This window comes from Mya arenaria, chromosome 4 (assembly GCF_026914265.1).
Source record: "Mya arenaria isolate MELC-2E11 chromosome 4, ASM2691426v1".
Lineage (NCBI taxonomy): Eukaryota > Metazoa > Mollusca > Bivalvia > Myida > Myidae > Mya > Mya arenaria.
This window is the reverse complement of record NC_069125.1, coordinates 3261741-3282341: the sequence shown is the minus strand read 5'-3', so window position 1 is coordinate 3282341 and position 20601 is coordinate 3261741. Positions and strand designations below refer to the sequence as shown.

General features: G+C 37.6%; 2 protein-coding genes across 5 annotated transcripts in view; both read right to left on the bottom strand.

The window, feature by feature from the left end:
* LOC128230365 (tetratricopeptide repeat protein 37-like) overlaps nt 1-20030 on the bottom strand; it is a 44710-nt gene extending 24680 nt beyond the window's left edge. Inside the window, exons 1-11 of one of the 4 annotated variants that reach the window (XM_052942574.1) lie at nt 20015-20030; nt 12325-12431; nt 11384-11527; nt 10545-10636; nt 8685-8766; nt 8242-8337; nt 7414-7522; nt 6538-6690; nt 5762-5863; nt 4804-4949; nt 582-659 (exon numbers count right to left, since the gene is read on the bottom strand). In XM_052942574.1, the coding sequence (XP_052798534.1) occupies nt 582-659; nt 4804-4949; nt 5762-5863; nt 6538-6690; nt 7414-7522; nt 8242-8337; nt 8685-8766; nt 10545-10636; nt 11384-11527; nt 12325-12414 (1092 nt within the window). In that variant the 5' untranslated portion in view covers nt 12415-12431; nt 20015-20030. Of the gene's footprint in view, nt 1-581; nt 660-4803; nt 4950-5761; nt 5864-6537; nt 6691-7413; nt 7523-8241; nt 8338-8684; nt 8767-10544; nt 10637-11383; nt 11528-12324; nt 12432-12766; nt 14465-19815; nt 19841-20014 lie in introns of those variants that run through there. The other 3 variants (XM_052942573.1, XM_052942575.1, XM_052942571.1) reach the window with 3 other exon arrangements.
* On the bottom strand, nt 14156-15990 carry LOC128232970 (proteoglycan 4-like). Its single transcript, XM_052946791.1, has 2 exons — nt 15423-15990; nt 14156-15177 (listed from the first exon to the last, which is right to left on the bottom strand). The coding sequence occupies exons 1-2, from the start codon at nt 15988-15990 to the stop codon at nt 14156-14158; spliced, it is 1590 nt and encodes a 529-aa protein (XP_052802751.1).
* Nucleotides 20031-20601: the final 571 nt, after the last annotated feature.

Below are 20601 nucleotides of genomic sequence, written 5' to 3'. Positions count from 1 at the left end.
TCTTCCTTTATACCAAGTTTGGTCAAGATATGTGGACCCTAACTAAAGTTATTTAGTTTCAACTATTTTTCTTTTTTTAGTAACAGTGACCTTGACCTTGACCCTAGGGACCCCAAACGCAATCCCATGAAAGGCATCCATAAACTCTTCCTAAATACCAAGTTTGGTTAAGATATGTCAACCCTAACTAATGCTGTTCAATTTCAACCGTTTTTCTATTTTTAGTAACAGTGACCTTGACCTTGACCCTAGGGACCCCAAACGCAATCCCATGAAAGGTATTCATAAACTCTTCAAGTTTGGTGAAGATATGTCAACTCTTACCGAAGATATTCAGTTTCATAGGTGAGTTTGACGCCCGAACAACGATGTTCGTCATTCTAATAACCAGGTTTCACTATGTGAAAACCTGGTTAACAAATTGTCTGAATGGTAAATCTGTGAGAGTGCAGATTATAACCAAAGAAATTCAAGAATTATGCATAAATGTTAAAAATAAATAAGTCCCATGAACTTATTGTTAAGTTTCAATGTATAGAGAACATGTCTACACGCAGCATCAAGAAGAAAGTCAGGAGTACCCTTGCAGTTTGTAGATCACCCAGTTTGAAGCATATCTGCCCTTTCATGAGTTGTGTGGACTCACTGTGCTCTAGATCCTGAAAAGTATAAACATCAATCGATGAACACAACATCTTCGGATATGTTTGGATAGCAATTCATCGCATAACAATATACATGAAAACTATTGATCTTGTTATTGTTTGTATTGTGTCAGCAGGTCCCGTAAAATATAAATCAACATTTTAGAAAGTGCTAAGTTATTATATTTTAAACGTTTTGTTGCCAAAAGTGTTTCAATTTTACGTTTAAAAGTGATTTCAAGTGGTTGATCTTTTCCCGCGTTATTGTGACGTCATTTGAAAAAAAATGTTTCCGGTAACAGTCGGGTCGTCCTATTTACAGAATGGGTAAGAAAGGATAACTGAAAGGTAATCCGAAATGAAATGAAGTATTTTTTTAACATTTCTTGAATAAAACTAGAGATTGCTTTTTTGAAAAAGCGCATGTCTCCCCCATTGTGTGGTCGTAGGTGAGAAATAATCAATGATGGATCCCAAAATCAATAGGGGCCATCAACTAGTCATGACTAACTGGCATACCAAGTATGAAGTTCCTGGGTGTAAACGTTCTTGAGTTATTGAGCAGAAACCGGTTCTTCACCTCAAGGTCAGTGACCTTGACCTTTGACCAACTGATTGCAAAATCAACTAGACATCATGACCAACCTCACTTCAAAGTTTGGTGAACCTAGATCAAAGCATTCTCCTGATATTGCACGGAAATATTTTTTTACATTAGAGGTCACAGCGACGTTGACCTTTGACCTTGTGACCCCCCAAAATATAGGAGTTTTCTAAACCTCATGATCAACCTCCCTACCAAGTTTGGTGAACCTAGGTCAAACCATTCTCAAGATATTGAGCGGAAATGTTTTTTACATTGGGGGTCGCCGCGACCTTGACCTTTGACCTAGTGACCCCAAAAACAATAGGGATCTTCTACACCTCATGACCAACCTCCCTACCAAGTTTGGTGAACCTAGGTCAAACCGTTCTCAAGATTTTGAGCAGAAATGTTTTTTATATTGGGGGTCGCCGCGACCTTGACCTTTGACCTAGTGACCCCAAAAACAATAGGGATCCTCTACAACTCACGACCAACCTCCCTACCAAGTTTGGTGAACCTAGGTCAAACCATTCTCAAGATATTGAGCGGAAATGTTTTTTACATTGGGGGTCGCCGCGACCTTGACCTTTGACCTAGTGACCCCAAAAACAATAGGGATCCTCTACACCTCACGACCAACCTCCCTACCAAGTTTGGTGAACCTAGGTCAAACCATTCTCAAGATATTGAGCGGAAATGTTTTTTACATTGGGGGTCGCCGCGACCTTGACCTTTGACCTAGTGACCCCAAAAACAATAGGGATCCTCTACACCTCACGACCAACCTCCCTACCAAGTTTGGTGAACCTAGGTCAAACCATTCTCAAGATATTGAGCGGAAATGTTTTTTACATTGGGGGTCGCCGCGACCTTGACCTTTGACCTAGTGACCCCAAAAACAATAGGGATCCTCTACACCTCACGACCAACCTCCCTACCAAGTTTGGTGAACCTAGGTCAAACCATTCTCAAGATATTGAGCGGAAATGTTTTTTACATTGGGGGTCGCCGCGACCTTGACCTTTGACCTAGTGACCCCAAAAACAATAGGGATCTTCTACACCTCATGACCAACCTCCCTACCAAGTTTGGTGAACCTAGGTCAAACCGTTCTCAAGATTTTGAGCAGAAATGTTTTTTATATTGGGGGTCGCCGCGACCTTGACCTTTGACCTAGTGACCCCAAAAACAATAGGGATCCTCTACAACTCACGACCAACCTCCCTACCAAGTTTGGTGAACCTAGGTCAAACCATTCTCAAGATATTGAGCGGAAATGTTTTTTACATTGGGGGTCGCCGCGACCTTGACCTTTGACCTAGTGACCCCAAAAACAATAGGGATCTTCTACACCTCATGACCAACCTCCCTACCAAGTTTGGTGAACCTAGGTCAAACCGTTCTCAAGATTTTGAGCAGAAATGTTTTTTATATTGGGGGTCGCCGCGACCTTGACCTTTGACCTAGTGACCCCAAAAACAATAGGGATCCTCTACAACTCACGACCAACCTCCCTACCAAGTTTGGTGAACCTAGGTCAAACCATTCTCAAGATATTGAGCGGAAATGTTTTTTACATTGGGGGTCGCCGCGACCTTGACCTTTGACCTAGTGACCCCAAAAACAATAGGGATCCTCTACACCTCACGACCAACCTCCCTACCAAGTTTGGTGAACCTAGGTCAAACCATTCTCAAGATATTGAGCGGAAATGTTTTTTACATTGGGGGTCGCCGCGACCTTGACCTTTGACCTAGTGACCCCAAAAACAATAGGGATCCTCTACACCTCACGACCAACCTCCCTACCAAGTTTGGTGAACCTAGGTCAAACCATTCTCAAGATATTGAGCGGAAATGTTTTTTACATTGGGGGTCGCCGCGACCTTGACCTTTGACCTAGTGACCCCAAAAACAATAGGGATCCTCTACACCTCACGACCAACCTCCCTACCAAGTTTGGTGAACCTAGGTCAAACCATTCTCAAGATATTGAGCGGAAATGTTTTTTACATTGGGGGTCGCCGCGACCTTGACCTTTGACCTAGTGACTCCAAAAACAATAGGGATCCTCTACACCTCACGACCAACCTCCCTACCAAGTTTGGTGAACCTAGGTCAAACCATTCTCAAGATATTGAGCGGAAATGTTTTTTACATTGGGGGTCGCCGCGACCTTGACCTTTGACCTAGTGACCCCAAAAACAATAGGGATCCTCTACACCTCACGACCAACCTCCCTACCAAGTTTGGTGAACCTAGGTCAAACCATTCTCAAGATATTGAGCGGAAATGTTTTTTACATTGGGGGTCGCTGCGACCTTGACCTTTGACCTAGTGACCCCAAAAACAATAGGGATCTTCTTCAACTCAAGACCAACCTCCCTACCAAGTTTGGTGAACCTAGGTCAAACCATTGTCAAGATATTGAGCGGAAATGTTTTTTACATTGGGGGTCGCCGCGACCTTGACCTTTGACCTAGTGACCCCAAAAACAATAGGGATCTTCTACACCTCATGACCAACCTCCCTACCAAGTTTGGTGATCCTAGGTAATGCGGTTTTCCAGTTATCGATCGGAAACGAAGTGTGACGTACGGACGGACTGACGGACTGACGGACTGACGGACTACCGGACTACCGGACTACCGGACTGACGGACAGGGCAAAAACAATATGTCTCCCCCAGAGAGGGGGAGACATAATAATGAACTATTGGTGTAAATATAAGGAATGAATTGTGGGGTTGATGTCATTATCGGGGTATGAACGCAATTGGGCTGGTCAAAGTGTGTGTAGTCCGAAGGACTCCACGCGTACTTTGACCAGCCCAATTGCGTTCATATTCCCGTTAATGACATCAACCCCACAATTTATTCCTTAATTGAATCTTATTAACTGATGTAGCACATCCCTAACAGCACATGTATCTTTCTGTTTTTGTGTATATTTCTGGGTTTGTCTACCACAAAAATACCTGTAAATTCAAAAATAATGTCTTTATGTATCTGTATTAATCATGTGACTTTCACATGCTAAGTTTACACAGTGTCACTATTAATTGGCAAAACTTTATGCGTTATTTTTTAGACAGGTTAACTCCACTGAGACAGTGACAAAATATTCTTTTAATCATGTAAAGTGATGTATCAACAGCCTCATACTAGATTGTATTGATAGTTCTAGGCTTGTTTTGAGGAAATAATGTATTTGCCTATTTTTGGACCATCTGGTGTCTAGTCCCTTTAATGGTAATGGGACAATCATTTTCCTGGCTGTTGTTGGTCAGGCAATCCATAAGCTCAAAATCCCAACTCATGGATTTGACCATTATGTTCATATAAACTTAAATGGAGCATACAACATTAGATCCTAGGACATAATCCCCATAGCTCAAATTTGCGATGCCAAAGATACTGACACTGTTTAAACAGCTAATATTGTTTGACACTCTTTGAAGCTGATTTTTTCAGCATTTATTTATGTAAGTGAAATGTTGCAAATCCTAAGAGTAAAAATTAACTTAACTCTGATAACACAAACAATAAAAACAGTGAGATAACTGAATCATTACCTTTTCTATGATGCCCAAAGCCCTGTTAAGTGAGGCAGTGTCGCCTATTTGTGTTAGAGATCGCACAGTTAGAACATTGATGACCTGACGTATGCTACCACACGGCTGAGTGAGAATTGCGTCCTTTCTGTTGACAAGGTCCATGGCTACAAGACAAAGATTTTTTTTATTTAATTATTAAAAATATTTTCTTTCATATCTGTTTTTATACAAGGTAAACATTATAAAACATGATATGAATATTTTAAATCAAGATATCTGCAATGTATAAGAAAACTGAAATACTTTCATGTTGAACAATAGCTGTCAAAAAGATGGCCTGCTTGATTATACAAATGGCGGTAAGAGAGATATGGAGTTGATGGAAATTGCAATTTTTTTTTAACAATTGCCATTATTTTGCAATTGCCATTATTTTGCAATTGCCATTATTTTGCGTAAATTAATATGAGAGTTACCTAACTTGCCTGCAGCTATATTTAGTAGGTCTTTTATAAGTGAAGCTTTGTTTTAAGTTTGAATGAAACACATTGGTGTTGGTGGTGTGATAGGGACTTAATAGTACTTGCTGAACAAATTTTCACCAGAATTTCTGGAAAGACAAGCAAGGGTGATAATTGGCATTTTATTTAATCATGAGTTGTCTTACTTGATTTTTTAACTTGGAGTGATGTCTGGGGACCCTTGTATACAGTAATTATCTAAGACATCATGCAGTTACTATGATATAGCTATGACAGGATTTGAATGCAAAATTGTAACCAAATTGTGATGCCGTAGCCAGGGTGAGGAGAATAGCTCTCCTCATTCTTTGCAAGCCCTAATATCTTTATGTTTGTATCAAGAGAAAAAAAACATTCAAATACCTGGACAAAATACTTAATCTTTAGCCTAATGTATGTTTTCATTTAAAAGGTAAAGCATTTTGAGTTTCAGGTTTCTTGAATGTTACATTTACCTGTTTTGCAAGTTCTGATAGCAGAAATATACTGGTGAAGTTCAAATTCCATTTTGGCTTGAAGACACACAACACAAACCAGCTGACCACCAGAACTCGACACTGTAATGAAAAATGAAATGATAAAGCATTGATCCAAATCAGGCAATTAAATGAAACAAATAGTGAACAAGCAGTATAGCAATCAACACTAAAATAAATAATGTTTAAATGCTTATCTTTCCTGCTGGAATAAACCTCAAACATAATCCTTTTGCTGTTGAAGGGGTAAGACACAAGATAGTCCAATATTAGGCAAATACAGTATTTCCTGCAAGCTATTAGGCCGAATATACATCACTTTACATGGTTTAAATCATAATTGCAACAATCATGTTGCTGTCTCATCTGTGTTCTCCTGTTTATTACAGCCCATCATTATTTCCCAGCTAATTCATATCTGTTTATGAGTACGGATAGATATACCGATGCTATTTTTAAACTTAATGGGTTTTACAAGGTAGACAACCTTAGTTAATTTCGAACTGGAAAAATGTGCATAAACTGTAAAAGATGCATGTGTCGTAAGCGATGTGATACACCAGTAAGTAAGATTCAATGCATTGTACACAAAAATCTCCATTTTATATAAGTTTTTGAGAATTTTCTTTTTTTCTTACAATTGTTTCAACTGGTAGCTAGCCCCTTTAAGCCAAGGCTTCTCTGGCATAAGACAGCTTTACCCATGCACTTTACCTAACACTGTTAAAATTCCAGTACAGGGAACCAATAATTACATTGTTGGAGAATTTTCCGCACTGAAGTACAATCCTTCCTCGTAAAAGCTATGGCCGCCTTTGCAACTGTCATCACATCACAGTTACAGCCACCCAGCACAGCTTCATACCTCGATACCAGGTCTGGGAGTCTAGTGGCTACTGTCTCATCAACTTTAATAAAGAAATGAATTATTAAACACTGAAAGGTTATTAAATAACTGTTTAATTGATCTTATTGAAATAAGACTAGAGTAACGTTTATCTTGAACTACATTTAGACACTGTTAATTCCGACACTGTCGTTATAAATTTATAGTTATGTCAAAGATAAAATTACGATCCTCACTCGTTTTTTCACATGGATTTATCAATCATTGTTTTTTAAGTCAGCCATCTCATATTTTTTACACCATTAATTTTGGTGATAGCATGTGGGTATCGGTTTGAGGTGATAATGAAGAACATTTAACCCTTCTTATAAAATGACATTGAGCAATATTCATGACTATATATTTAACGTCACCTATAATTTGTCCCACTGTCATTTTCTTATAATTGGTTATCCGAAATATCATAATCCGAAGTTTTTTTCTGGGTCCTGATGACTTCGGATAAACAGTGTTTAAATGTATTTGCAATGTTTTTCCCATGTCTTTATCATATTCACTGCTTTGCTAAAACTGGTGTATAGGACAGATGTCATCTCTGTAGTGATATGAACAGATTGGAAAAAGTTGGAGAAGTTATCATACATTCATGCTTGTTAATAAATATTTGCCAACAACCACACAAATATTATATTAATTGCTTAGATTTCCTTTTTAGAAAACAGACAAACATGTACTTATATCTAACGACACAAAGGCTGAATTTTAACCCTGAAGATTAACCTACCTATCATGTTGTCAAGGCAACCTAGAATGGAATGTTTGAGGACAACCGAGGATCCTGGGTAAACTTGAAGATAAGTCTGGGCCAGTTTGAAGATGCTATCACCATCCCTCTAAAAAAGTAAAAATTAAGTTTAGAATATTACAATACAGAGTAAAATTGATTAAAAAGGAAGTCAAACATACCTAAAACCATATACATGTAGTATATGAAGTAAAAAGAAAAGTTTCATATAACTAGAAAGTAAATCTGGCTTCTGAAAAAGGATTAATTGAGAACAACATCCTTCATTTCGACAAGATTTAAATGTAAGCAAGTCCCTAATCTGAGATTAGCTTTACATGTACTCAGACAACGCGAAAACCTTTTTCTTCACAGGACATTGCGACAGGTAAAATTTTACCTGTCACAACAAATTTCAACCAGTCGCAATGTTTCAAACAGTATTCAGTGACATCAACCTAAATCTTGATTCAAACCAATTATTTAAATAAGGTATGTGATTTCCCACAATTACAAATAATTTAGATTTTCTAGGCTGGATGTACATTTGTATCCTATTCTTATAAATTAAACAAAAGGAAGCTAAACCCCAGGACAAAAAAAATCAATATTTTCAATTTGTTCTTTTTCTTCCTTAAAATCATCATTTTTTCCTCCCTTGCCTATCCAAAAACATTATTTTTTTGTTCCTCCTCCAGATCGTCCAACCCTGAAGCAGCTAGATCAAACTCTTTATTAATCTTGAAATTAAAGATATTGTTACAAAATATAATTAATAGGATACTCGCATTGACTGCATGGTATATAATAGGTATGAAGGATGCTGACCTGGAGAGTCTGTGAGAAGAAGAATGTTAGAACGGTCTCGACTTCATCACTGTACATAGGATGGCTAGCAAGATACTCTCCAGATAGTTTTAGGATCTGAAATGATTTTACAAGCAAAATGAATTTGATCAATTATGTGAGTGAAACATCAGCCTTTGAAAGCTGTACTTCTCACAGATAGGGCGTTTTTGACAACTTATTTTAGTTTTTGTCTTGAAATTAGCCAATTTTTGTCGTGAATGTCTAGAAACCAGTGATATAAGACTGCTGACAAAAAATCAGATTGCAGTTTTTCATATTTACGGTCGATAAATTGATAATATCTTATAAAACATAACGGCTCATCCAATATTTTATATTCCAAGCTGTGTACTCTGTGTATCAAATATATCTCTGTATTGTACAGAACAATGTTAAATAACCTATAATTTTTTAGCGCTCACCTTTTGTATCTTGGCGGGATCATTCACGTATTCCGTCAGTTTAACAAGCTTCACTGTCAGCTCATATATCTTGTCCTCTTGTCTGAAAAAGACATAGCTCTTTTAACAGTATATTTTTAACTGTATAAGATAAAATCATTACTTTGATAGTTGTAATGTACAAAGTTGACATTGTAAAATCATGAAGTTAAACTGACAAAATCATAGGGTTTTAGCCAGTTTTTAAATGGACGGGTGCTGCAGAAGAGGGAGAGGGTGGTAAGGGAGAAAAGGGCACACTGAATGGAGCTGTGACAAACTGGAATATTTTGAACTGGGCACACTGAATGGTGCTGTGACAAACTGGAATATTTTGAACTGGGCACACTGAATGGAGCTGTGACAAACTGGAATATTTTGAACTGAGTCATTTTTGGTGTCTATTGCCAACTGCCAAATATGTAAATTTTGTGAAGTAATTATTATCATATTTTTAATAAAAACAACAGAAATAGTTGACAGTCTTCAGTTTTGAATTCTATGAGGGCAGAAGGGGCCACATGTTTATCTCAATGAGGGCAGAAGGGTGCACATGTTTATCTCAATGAGGGCAGAAGGGGCCACATGTTTATCTCAATGAGGGCAGAAGGGTGCACATGTTTATCTCAATGAGGGCAGAAGGGTGCACCTGTTTATCTCAATGAGGGCAGAAGGGTGCACATGTTTATCTCAATGAGGGCAGAAGGGTGCACATGTTTATCTCAATGAGGGCAGAAGGGTGCACATGTTTATCTCAATGAAGGCAGAAGGGTGCACATGTTTATCTCAATGAGGGCAGAAGGGTGCACCTGTTTATCTCAATGAGGGCAGAAGGGTGCACATGTTTATCTCAATGAGGGCAGAAGGGTGCACCTGTTTATCTCAATGAGGGCAGAAGGGTGCACATGTTTATCTCAATGAGGGCAGAAGGGTGCACCTGTTTATCTCAATGAGGGCAGAAGGGTGCACATGTTTATCTCAATGAAGGCAGAAGGGTGCACATGTTTATCTCAATGAGGGCAGAAGGGTGCACATGTTTATCTCAATGAGGGCAGAAGGGTGCACATGTTTATCTCAATGAGGGCAGAAGGGTGCACATGTTTATCTCAATGAAGGCAGAAGGGTGCACATGTTTATCTCAATGAGGGCAGAAGGGTGCACCTGTTTATCTCAATGAAGGCAGAAGGGTGCACATGTTTATCTCAATGAGGGCAGAAGGGTGCACCTGTTTATCTCAATGAGGGCAGAAGGGTGCACATGTTTATCTCAATGAGGGCAGAAGGGTGCACATGTTTATCTCAATGAAGGCAGAAGGGTGCACATGTTTATCTCAATGAGGGCAGAAGGGTGCACCTGTTTATCTCAATGAGGGCAGAAGGGTGCACATGTTTATCTCAATGAGGGCAGAAGGGTGCACATGTTTATCTCAATGAGGGCAGAAGGGTGCACATGTTTATCTCAATGAGGACAGAAGGGTGCACCTGTTTATCTCAATGAGGGCAGAAGGGTGCACATGTTTATCTCAATGAAGGCAGAAGGGTGCACCTGTTTATCTCTATGTGGGCAGAAGGGTGCACCTGTTTATCTCTATGTGGGCAGAAGGGTGCTACCAAAAAAGGACAGGGTGCAGCTCACTTTCATAACCCTCTAGTTAAAACCCTAAATATTCATAAAGTTTAAATTGTGAAGTTGAAAGTCACACAGGCTTTAAAAAGGTGTGTTAGATTCATGGCAGTGCACTTCCTCCTAATAATAAACTGCATTTCATAAATTGTGAATTTTGCACTGCCTATATTTTTTAACGCTTATTCTCATATTAAGATATCTAAATCACCATATTACCCTTTATTGAACTCAATGAGCTTTAAGTAGACATCACATTGGTCTGAGGCATAGGCTGGGATGGAGTTCTTTTCATAAAATGTGCCCAAGCCCTGGAAAAAAAACAAAACAGTTTTATTGAATGAAGGCAACTCTAGCCAATTTTGCATTTAAAAAAATGCCCCAAAACTACGAAAGATGCAAGTGTCATCAGCGATGTCATATATCAGTGAGTACGATGCAATGCATTGTACACTACGATATCAATTCTATGTACCGGGTAAGTTTATAACAATGTTCTTCTTTTTCTTGCAAGTGTATAATCTGGTGTCTAGCCCTTTTAAGTTGAAGAGCATGAAATCTTAACATTCAATTTCATTGGAAGAAGAGTTTTCTCCCCTACCTCATTTACACTAATAATTGGTGCCATTCGAATCAATCTACTATTCTTTTACAAACATATACTATCTTGTCTAAAAGCTAGATTAAATAGAATTAATTAATTAATTAAAAGTCATTTAATTACTATTTGTTAGAACAACGCGCAAATTTGTATGCGCGCATTATGAATATGAATAAAATAAACCCCACAAACAAGTAAAATTTAATATCTTAAACGTTTTGGCGTCACACCTTCATTAGAAGATATAAACAAACAATATAAACAGGAAGTTACATCAACGTCATATAGTGTGTGCTGACGTTTGATCTGGAACCTAATGCAGGCTTAAATTTCAAAACAGTGAAGAATATTAAGTTAATACTAATCGATTTTATTTCACTGATAAATCTCTATAAACCACTTGAAAGCAGATAATGAAAATAAATTTACCACTTTGTTGAACAATCAATGATTTTACCTGCCAGGCTAGAATCTGTGTATCATCTATCTGCACTGCTCTTCTGTATGCGCCAAGAGCCTGGTCGTTTTGAGAAAGCCCCTCCGCGGCTACAGCAGTCAACACAAAGGCCATGTAGTTAGATCCATCAGAGGCAATGATGTCCTGAATGGTAGAAATATTTAAAAAATAAACTATTAAAGTCATCTATAGTTAGAACATACCAGGGATATATGCATTTCAGATTATGGTTAAATATGAATGGCAGAGCTTCTGGAACCTCAACTGGTTTTTTAATCATTTTCTGTTCCTGAAATCCGTCCGGCATGGTCAAAATCGGTCCAGGCCGGCAAATTGTCGGTATATAGAAGCCCTGAGGTGTGCACTGTGCAATGAATGTTAATTAATATATAAATCATTTTAAATGGTAGTTATTGTTTACCTTTGATAATAAACTTGAAAAACATTACATAAAACTCCTCATTATTAAACTTCATCCAATCCGTTGTGTTCCAGGTTCATGTGCCATGTGAAATCACAGCCATATAAAATAAGACATAAAACTACCCATCAGGAAAACTACACGGTCAAACCCAGTTGCAGGGTTTTAGCTAGATTTTAAAATGGAGAGGGTGCTGCAGAAAAGGGACAGGGTGCTTAGGGACACACGGGCACATTGTCCCACAAATCTCTAGCTAAAAACGAACAAATTGTGTATGGTTGTGTGGTAAAGTGCACAGATGGGATGTTTGCAACTTTGGAAGTTTTCTAAAAAAATAAGGAAGTTTTTGTACTTCCAAGGCATCAATTTAGGAAGTTTGAGCCCATTTATAGCGAGGAATATACTTTCAAACTTCCTTTAAGGGAAGCCCTTGATAGTCCAGTGTCTAATCACTAGACCAAGGATCTCCCACCATTCACTAAATGCATTTATATACAGTTTAGCAATAAGGTTCAGTAACCTTGCAAACTCCCAGAGCCTCATTGTATTCTTTCTGTCGAATTGCCTCCCTTGCCTTCTTTAAAGCCGATTTCACCTCTTTTGCATCCATCAGGTACAAGCAATCACCTGGAAAAAAGGAGTGAAATGTCAGCAAATTTAATGTCAGCGCAGTATGACAATATGAATAAGAAACACTACAATGTGTCGAAACTAGGTTTTTAACTGGGCAATCAGAAGTTATGGCTGATTTATTTCTTGTTTGAGTAATAAAATAGTGTGAAAATATTTTTCTATTTTTAGTAACACTGACCTTGACCTTGACCCCAACCCCCTCAGAAGCAATCTCAAGCTAGCTTATTACATAAGCTACCCACCCAACCTTAAATCAATTCTTACTAAAATTGTTGGGCAGAAATATTTGTTTCTGTCTTTAGTAATAGTGACCTTGACCTTCACATCACCTCCCAAAATGCAATCCCTAGCTAGCTCTTCACATAAGCTACCTACACACAAATTCTCATTACAATCCATCAAAGCTAGCTAAAGTTATTGGGCAAAAACCAATGTTTGACATGACACCTGTCCGCTTACCAAACGACATCCCCATTCTAATAAACCTGGTTAAAAAATTTATCCTTTCGATGTTACATCTAATAGTCAAGTAAATTTACCAGCATGAAAGAAATTCTGTCACAACTTACTTATAAACTTAATTAAATAATGTTCTTATAATTCCCCAGGATCAGATGATGATGATTACTGTATTTAGTTTGTGTGAATAAAAACTGCCGCAAGTCACAAGTTAACTTAGAAGATACAATACAGTGTGTTAGAACTCAATGCTACTATTGTCATTTATCTGCCATTACAATGAAGCAGAACAGTGTGACGCTTCTTAGTTAGCGAGGCATCAACAGTTTATTTTATGAGCTATTTTCCCTTTCATGGCTAGTCCACACATTCTATTATTTTATTCACAATTTCTACCATGTAATTTGGACATTTTCATTCATGTTTTATTCATGAGTTGTGCAATTTTATTTGTTTTGTACATATGCTTTTAAACAAATTAAGTTTATTGATAAATGTTTATAGAATTTTGAACTAAAACAAGAACACTTGAACATTTTAGAACTATTTTTCCATAACTCAGTGTATGAATGACAGTTTAAGTTTGCGGCAACCACAGGTTGCCAGGTAGAAAAGGGCTATTTTAAAATTGAATTAAGGTTACGGGTATCTATAAATATCTGAAAACAAACGTTAAAAGACACTAAAAGTTGTTGATTTTAGTGTGAGCTTGAATTTAAATTCACTTGTGATCATAGAAAAAAAATATTTTCACTCGTGACTTAACCACTCAAGAAAATATGTTTTTCTATAACGCTTGAGAGATAAAATACTGTATTTCACTGCAATCTTCAATTACCCTCTACATCATTAATGATTCTTGGATCTTTAGTAACACAGGACTATCTGATTCATTAAGCTAACCACATATTTTCAAAGAAAGAATTTCAAAGATTATAATGCAGGAGTTAGTTTGAAGTCTTAATTTAACATAATGTAAGGTATGGATGAAACTAACTTTAAATCAATAGATGCTCAAAACGGAATACTTGTAATCCCTAAGGAATTGCAATTTGAAAATCGCACAAGGATCTTCGACTAAGCTGTTCCATCAGATTAGCTTTTCCATTTCCAAGTATCATTTAATAGCAGGCTCTCATTAAAATCAATAGGTACCGGTAAGTTGTTTCTGTTTTAGCTAAAGCTTGAAGCAGGAAATTTTGATGTTTTTCGCTTTCTATGTAATCACTTTCGATGCAGTAACATTCTTATGATCCACTTTAGCTGCTGGTTACCTGTTTGCTTTGTGTTGGTCGGCAGTTGGCTTTGTTTTGGCTGTTTGTTGGTGGTTTGCTTGTTTTGGCTGTTTGTTGGTGGTTTGCTTGTTTTGGCTGGTGGTTTGTTTGTTTTGCCTGTTTGTTGGTGGTTTGCTTGTTTTGGCTGTTTGTTGGTGGTTTGCTTGTTTTGGCTGGTGGTTTGTTTGTTTTGGCTGTTTGTTGGTGGTTTGCTTGTTTTGGCTGGTGGTTTGTTTGTTTTGCCTGTTTGTTGGTGGTTTGCTTGTTTTGGCTGTTTGTTGGTGGTTTGCTTGTTTTGGCTGGTGGTTTGTTTGTTTTGGCTGTTGGTTTGTGGTTTGCTTGTTTTGGCTGTTGGTTGGTGGTTTGCTTGATTTGCCTGTTTGTTGGTGGTTTGTTTGTTTTGGCTGTTGGTTGGTGGTTTGCTTGTTTTGGCTGTTTGTTGGTGGTTTGCTTGTTTTGGCTGTTGGTTGGTGGTTTGCTTGTTTTGGCTGTTGGTTGGTGGTTTGCTTGTTTTGGCTGTTGGTTGGTGGTTTGCTTGTTTTGGCTGTTGGTTGGTGGTTTGCTTGTTTTGGCTGTTGGTTGGTGGTTTGCTTGTTTGGCTGTTGGTTGGTGGTTTGCTTGATTTGCCTGTTTGTTGGTGGTTTGCTTGTTTTGGCTGTTGGTTGATGGTTTGCTTTGTTTTGGCAGTTTGTTGGTGGTTTGCTCATTTTGGCTGTTGGTAAGCAGTTTGCTTTGTTTTGGCTGTTGGTAAGTGGTTTGCTTTTTTTTTGCTGTTGATAAGCGGTTTGCTTTGTTTTGGCTGTTGGTAAGCAGTTGCTTTGTATTGGCTGTTGGTTTGTGGTTTGCTTTGTTTTGGCTGTTGGTTGTGGGCTTACTTTGTTTTGGCTGTGGGTTTGTGGTTTGCTTTGTTTTGGATGTTGGTAAGCACTTAGCAGTTGCTTTGTTTTGGCTGTGGGTTTGTGGTTTGCTTTGTTTTGGCTGTTGGTTGTGGGCTTGCTTTGTTTTGGCTGTTGGTTGGTGGTTTGCTTGGTTTAGGCTGTTGGTTGGCAGTTTTCTTTGTTTTGGCAATTGGTTTGGTTTGTTTTGGCTGTTGGTTGGTGGTTTGGTTTGTTAGGGCTGTTGGTTTGCTATACTGGTAAGTTGTTTCCGTTTTGGATAAAGCTTGAAGCAGGAAATTTTGATGTTTTTCGCTTTCTATGTAATCACTTTCGATGCAGTAACATTTTTATGATCCACTTTAGCTGTTGGTTACCTGTTTGCTTTGTGTTGGTCGGCAGTTGGCTTTGTTTTGGCTGTTTGTTGGTGGTTTGCTTGTTTTGGCTGGTGGTTTGTTTGTTTTGCCTGTTTGTTGGTGGTTTGCTTGTTTTGGCTGTTTGTTGGTGGTTTGCTTGTTTTGGCTGGTGGTTTGTTTGTTTTGCCTGTTTGTTGGTGGTTTGCTTGTTTTGGCTGTTTGTTGGTAGTTTGCTTGTTTTGGCTGGTGGTTTTGTTTGTTTTGGCTGTTGGTTGGTGGTTTGCTTGTTTTGGCTGTTTGTTGGTGGTTTGCTTGTTTTGGCTGGTGGTTTGTTTGTTTTGGCTGTTGGTTGGTGGTTTGCTTGTTTTGGCTGTTGGTTGGTGGTTTGCTTGATTTGCCTGTTTGTTGGTGGTTTGCTTGTTTTGGCTGTTGGTTGGTGGTTTGCTTGTTTTGGCTGTTGGTTGGTGGTTTGCTTGTTTGGCTGTTGGTTGGTGGTTTGCTTGATTTGCCTGTTTGTTGGTGGTTTGCTTGTTTTGCCTGTTGGTTGATGGTTTGCTTTGTTTTGGCAGTTTGTTGGTGGTTTGCTCATTTTGGCTGTTGGTAAGCAGTTTGCTTTGTTTTGGCTGTTGGTAAGTGGTTTGCTTTTTTTTTTGCTGTTGGTAAGTGGTTTGCTTTGTTTTGGCTGTTGGTAAGCAGCTGCTTTGTATTGGCTGTTGGTTTGTGGTTTGCTTTGTTTTGGCTGTTGGTTGTGGGCTTACTTTGTTTTGGCTGTGGGTTTGTGGTTTGCTTTGTTTTGGCTGTTGGTAAGCAGTTGCTTTGTTTTGGCTGTGGGTTTGTGGTTTGCTTTGTTTTGGCTGTTGGTTATGGGCTTGCTTTGTTTTGGCTGTTGGTTGTGGGCTTGCTTTGTTTTGGCTGTTGGTTGGTGGTTTGCTTGGTTTAGGCTGTTGGTTGGCAGTTTTCTTTGTTTTGGCAATTGGTTTGGTTTGTTTTGGCTGTTGGTTGATGGTTTGGTTTGTTAGGGCTGTTGGTTTGCTATGCTTTGGCTGTTGGTTGGTGGTTTGCTTGTGAGTTTGCTTGTTTAGGTTGTTGGTTTACTTTGTTTTGGTTGTTGATTGGCAGTTTGCTTTGTTTTAAAAGATGTATAAATATATTTTAATGTTTAAAGGTACTTGCTGATGTATTTGGACCATAAAGAAGTTGAAGTATTTTGGTTTAATAATGTGGGGTGTGAACCCACACCCCTCAAGTCAAGATTTTTTTTGTAATACCGGCATCTTTATCACAAAGCAACCAGGACTAAAACAAGAGTGATGAATACCGTAAATGACTGGGTATTAGACGCCCTTTTTTTCCTCAGATTTCGATGCAAAAAAATGCCTGCGTATAATAACCCGTAACAATTTTTCAAAGTTTTTTTCTGAGGTCGATTTTTAAGCTGAGAGTTTGTTTACATTTATGTAGAAAGGGAAGTTACTCGCGTCATATTGATCGATTATATACGGGTTAAAACGGCAAGTTAAAGATCGGTATACGGTATATCGTAAGACGTTTATAATTTTAACAAAAATATTTTGGATTAAATGTTTTTCGATTAAAGTTATTCAATTTAATTTTGAATAATAAATTGAATTGAACAATAATTAAACTTGCATATAAGAAAGCAAAGTTGGGCACTGTCAAAATATTTTTTGTCAGTTGTACGATAAGGTGTGAAAAACTCGACTGCCTTTAACCTGTTAACATACCAATACTACAAACTGTTGCGATAATGGTCTTGTTTATTCGCACTTTGTCACGTTCTTTATTCTTTTCTGTAGGTGTTGACATTTTGAGAACAAACTCGTACAATATAAGGTCTTTGCAAAACTTAACTTATCATTCTTGACGTATTTTGTTTACGATATACTGTCAGAAAGAATCTTACAAATTGTCATAAAAGGTACTTTTTAGTGCCATCCAACAACAAATTGTCACACTAGGTACTTTTTAGTGCCATCATGGGGAAAGTGCGTACATCGTACACAGCACTAGAAAAGCTAGCTGTTATCAGCTATGCTGAAGAGCACGGCAATCGTGCAGCGGGTCGCCAGTACACGATGAATGAGGTCAACGTACGCAAGTGGCGAAAACAGAAGCACGAATTAATGGCGGTTACTACACGGACAAGACGACCAAAGACATGACGGAAGATGAAATGGAGCGTTTCTTCGAGAGTGACGACGATGACGAGGAATTTGAGGGCTTTGAGGAAAGCGATTTAAGGATTAGTGAATGACAATTTGTGTGTTTCTTTGTGCAATATGTGCTGATTGAATGTGTTTATTTTAAATAATCTGTTATGTTATCACATGAAACGAATAAAAATGAAACCAATTTTGCTTTGTGTTATCATTGTATGGTTTTAAAGATAACCATCGCCATTTTCACGAAAAAAAAATTTTTTGTCACTGTCAACAAACATGGTGGCCGAAAATGCCAGACAATTTGACATTTTTTCTATGCGTCTTTTAACCCAAAACATAAATTAAAAGTTTTTTTCCCCGATTTAGCACATATTTTTTTCCCTGCGTCTAATACCCCCTATCGTCTTATAACCAGTCATTTACGGTATTTTGACCTTACAACATGTGATAATGTCAATCAACCAATCACGCAACAACAAATATGTTAAAGTGACTATTAGTGTTATTAACGCCAATGAATAATGAGGTCTTCAAAAACAGTATTTGAGTAAATATCAACATTTGCTAAATGGTTCCAGCTTTTGGTATCTTAGTTTTAACCTTCCTAATGATTTGCCTGACTTTATTTTGTCTAGTCTAAGATAATAGAAATTAGATGTGTTATACGAGATTCTTTTAATCCCTTATGTCTAAACGGGTTTGTGCAATAACAGGGATTTTGAAAAAAAATTGTATTTAGAGAAGTTTTTTTTATGTTTGAAATAGATAATTAAGGTTTATATACATATTTTACCATGTAAGTGCAAATATATTTTGCACAAAACAAGCTTTTAATGCATTAAAACAAAGGATTTACCTTTCCAATAAAACAAAACTTGACTGACACAGACAACAATTATGCCAATCATAACAACTCTGCCACCTCCGGCACACTTTGAGACCTCGTAAATACAATCGTAACAACTCGGCCATCTCAGAGGTGTTTCGATTGTTGTAAAACTGTGAACCGCAGCCTCGCAGGTGCCATTCATGTATATATATATCGTTATGTTTTGACTGTATGAAACGAAAAACCCCACATCAAACTCATAATTATTTGTTGGATATTTATTTTTTGTGTACGGAACTAATATAAAATAACATTATCCGGTAATATTTCGTTTTTATGATATTTTATTGAAGCAATATGCTTTAACACGGAATCAGGATCAGAATAACTATCCATTCTTGGTAGAAAACAATTTGTATGTGAAGGATTTACCATACCAAAAATCGTAAAAAAATTCTGTTAACAACGAATATGTTAGTGACTATTAGTGTTATTAACGCCAACGATAATTTAAACATACAAATATTTGAACCATATTTTGTCATACAAACAAATGCATGTTTTCAAAAACTTGAGCAAAATCCCTTAAAGAAAATTCTACTGATGACTTTAAGAAGGGCCTAACAACCGGTCTAATAAGGTTTTTTTTCTCATCCCTAAAGTATAGTCTAAAAATAATAGACGTGTTATACGGGATTCTTCCAATCCCTAACGTCTAAACGGGAATGTGCAAAGAACTGGGGTGTTTTAAAAATATTTAAATTGTTTTAAGTGAAGTATTTTATGGTTGAAATTCATCATAAAGAGTTATATTAATATTTTACCATGTAAGTGAAATGTTATTTTGCACTAAACAAGCATTAAATGCATTAAAACAAGTTGTTTACCTTTCCAATAAAAAGAAAGTTGACTGACACAGACAACAATTATGCGAAGGGGAACAACTCGATACAATCGTAATAACTCGGCCTCCTCCGACAAAGCTTCGAGAAAGACCTCGTTATACAATTGTAACAACTCGGCCATGGCCGAAATGTTCTGAGCGATTTAAAACTGTGCCCTGAAGCCTTGCAGGTGCCCTTCATGTATATATCGTTATGTTTTGACAGAATGAAATGAAGAAAAGCCCTCAAACTCATAATTATAAGTTGGATATTTATTTTTTGTGTACGGAACCACGGACCTATAAACCACCATGGTTTATAGGTCCGTGACGGAACTAATATAAAATAACATTATCTGGTAATATTTCTTGTTTTTATGATATTTTATAGACGCTATAATATTATGCTTTAACCCGGAATCCTGATCGGAACAACTACAGTACCCACTTTTGATACTAAACAATTTGTACGTGAAGGATTTGCCATATCAAAAATCTAAAAAAAATCCGTCAACGTACAATTATTTGGACTACCCTAAAGTAGTAAAGATTTAACATAGGATTTAACATATAAAAAAATGTCTCCACACGTATCCCCGAGACCCGGTAGTTTCAATGAATAGGACTAATTCAAATCATAAGATGTTCTTAAAAGCGATAAGATAATATGTTTTTTAACATTTTTGGAACCGTTCTTTTTTCAGAAAAAAATACAAACCAACATCGAAAGTGAAAGTAGCAATAGTACCCCCAAGTGAATTTAAATGTAGGAAAGAACATAGTGAAAGGTTATTTACAACTATAAACCTACCGGATATTCGAATATAGCGGCAGTAACACTTTCTCGTTATGAGCTTGCATTTATAGCGACGCGGTAGAATGTCCGCCTGTAGATCGAAAGATCGTGGGTCGATCCCTACCAGGTTCACATAGCTATTTGTGCATTCTGTTACATAATATATCCGTACTGTACAGACATCTATAAGTACGGCATGTAGATGGTTGGCCCGAAGAATCGTATCATCGTCATTAAACAGTTTATTAAAACCCAACGTTACATCGGCGGGTTTGAAGTTTTCCATGTGAGTCGTCAAAGGATGCGGGATAAGTTTTTCTTCGTCCTTAGACTTTTACAAAATAGTAACATTGCCAAAGTCATGACACGGACCTATATACCAGTTTTATAGGTCCATGGTCATGATAATGACCATTATTCGGGGTCACGGCGGTGGAGAAAGGGAGGGGATAGGGGCTTGGCTGTGCTCAATAACGGGCTTAAGGGAATGGTGTCGCTAAAGCCAAGCT

What these genes read in the sequence shown, in the direction of transcription:
- LOC128232970 (XM_052946791.1), bottom strand. Translation starts at nt 15,990, where the DNA reads ATGAGCAAACCACCAACAAACTGCCAAAACAAAGCAAACCATCAACCA. An exon ending in GACCAACACAAAGCAAACAG is followed by an intron (nt 15,178 to 15,422) that starts GTAACCAACAGC and finishes ACCAACCAACAG; the next exon opens with CCAAAACAAAGCAAGCCCAC.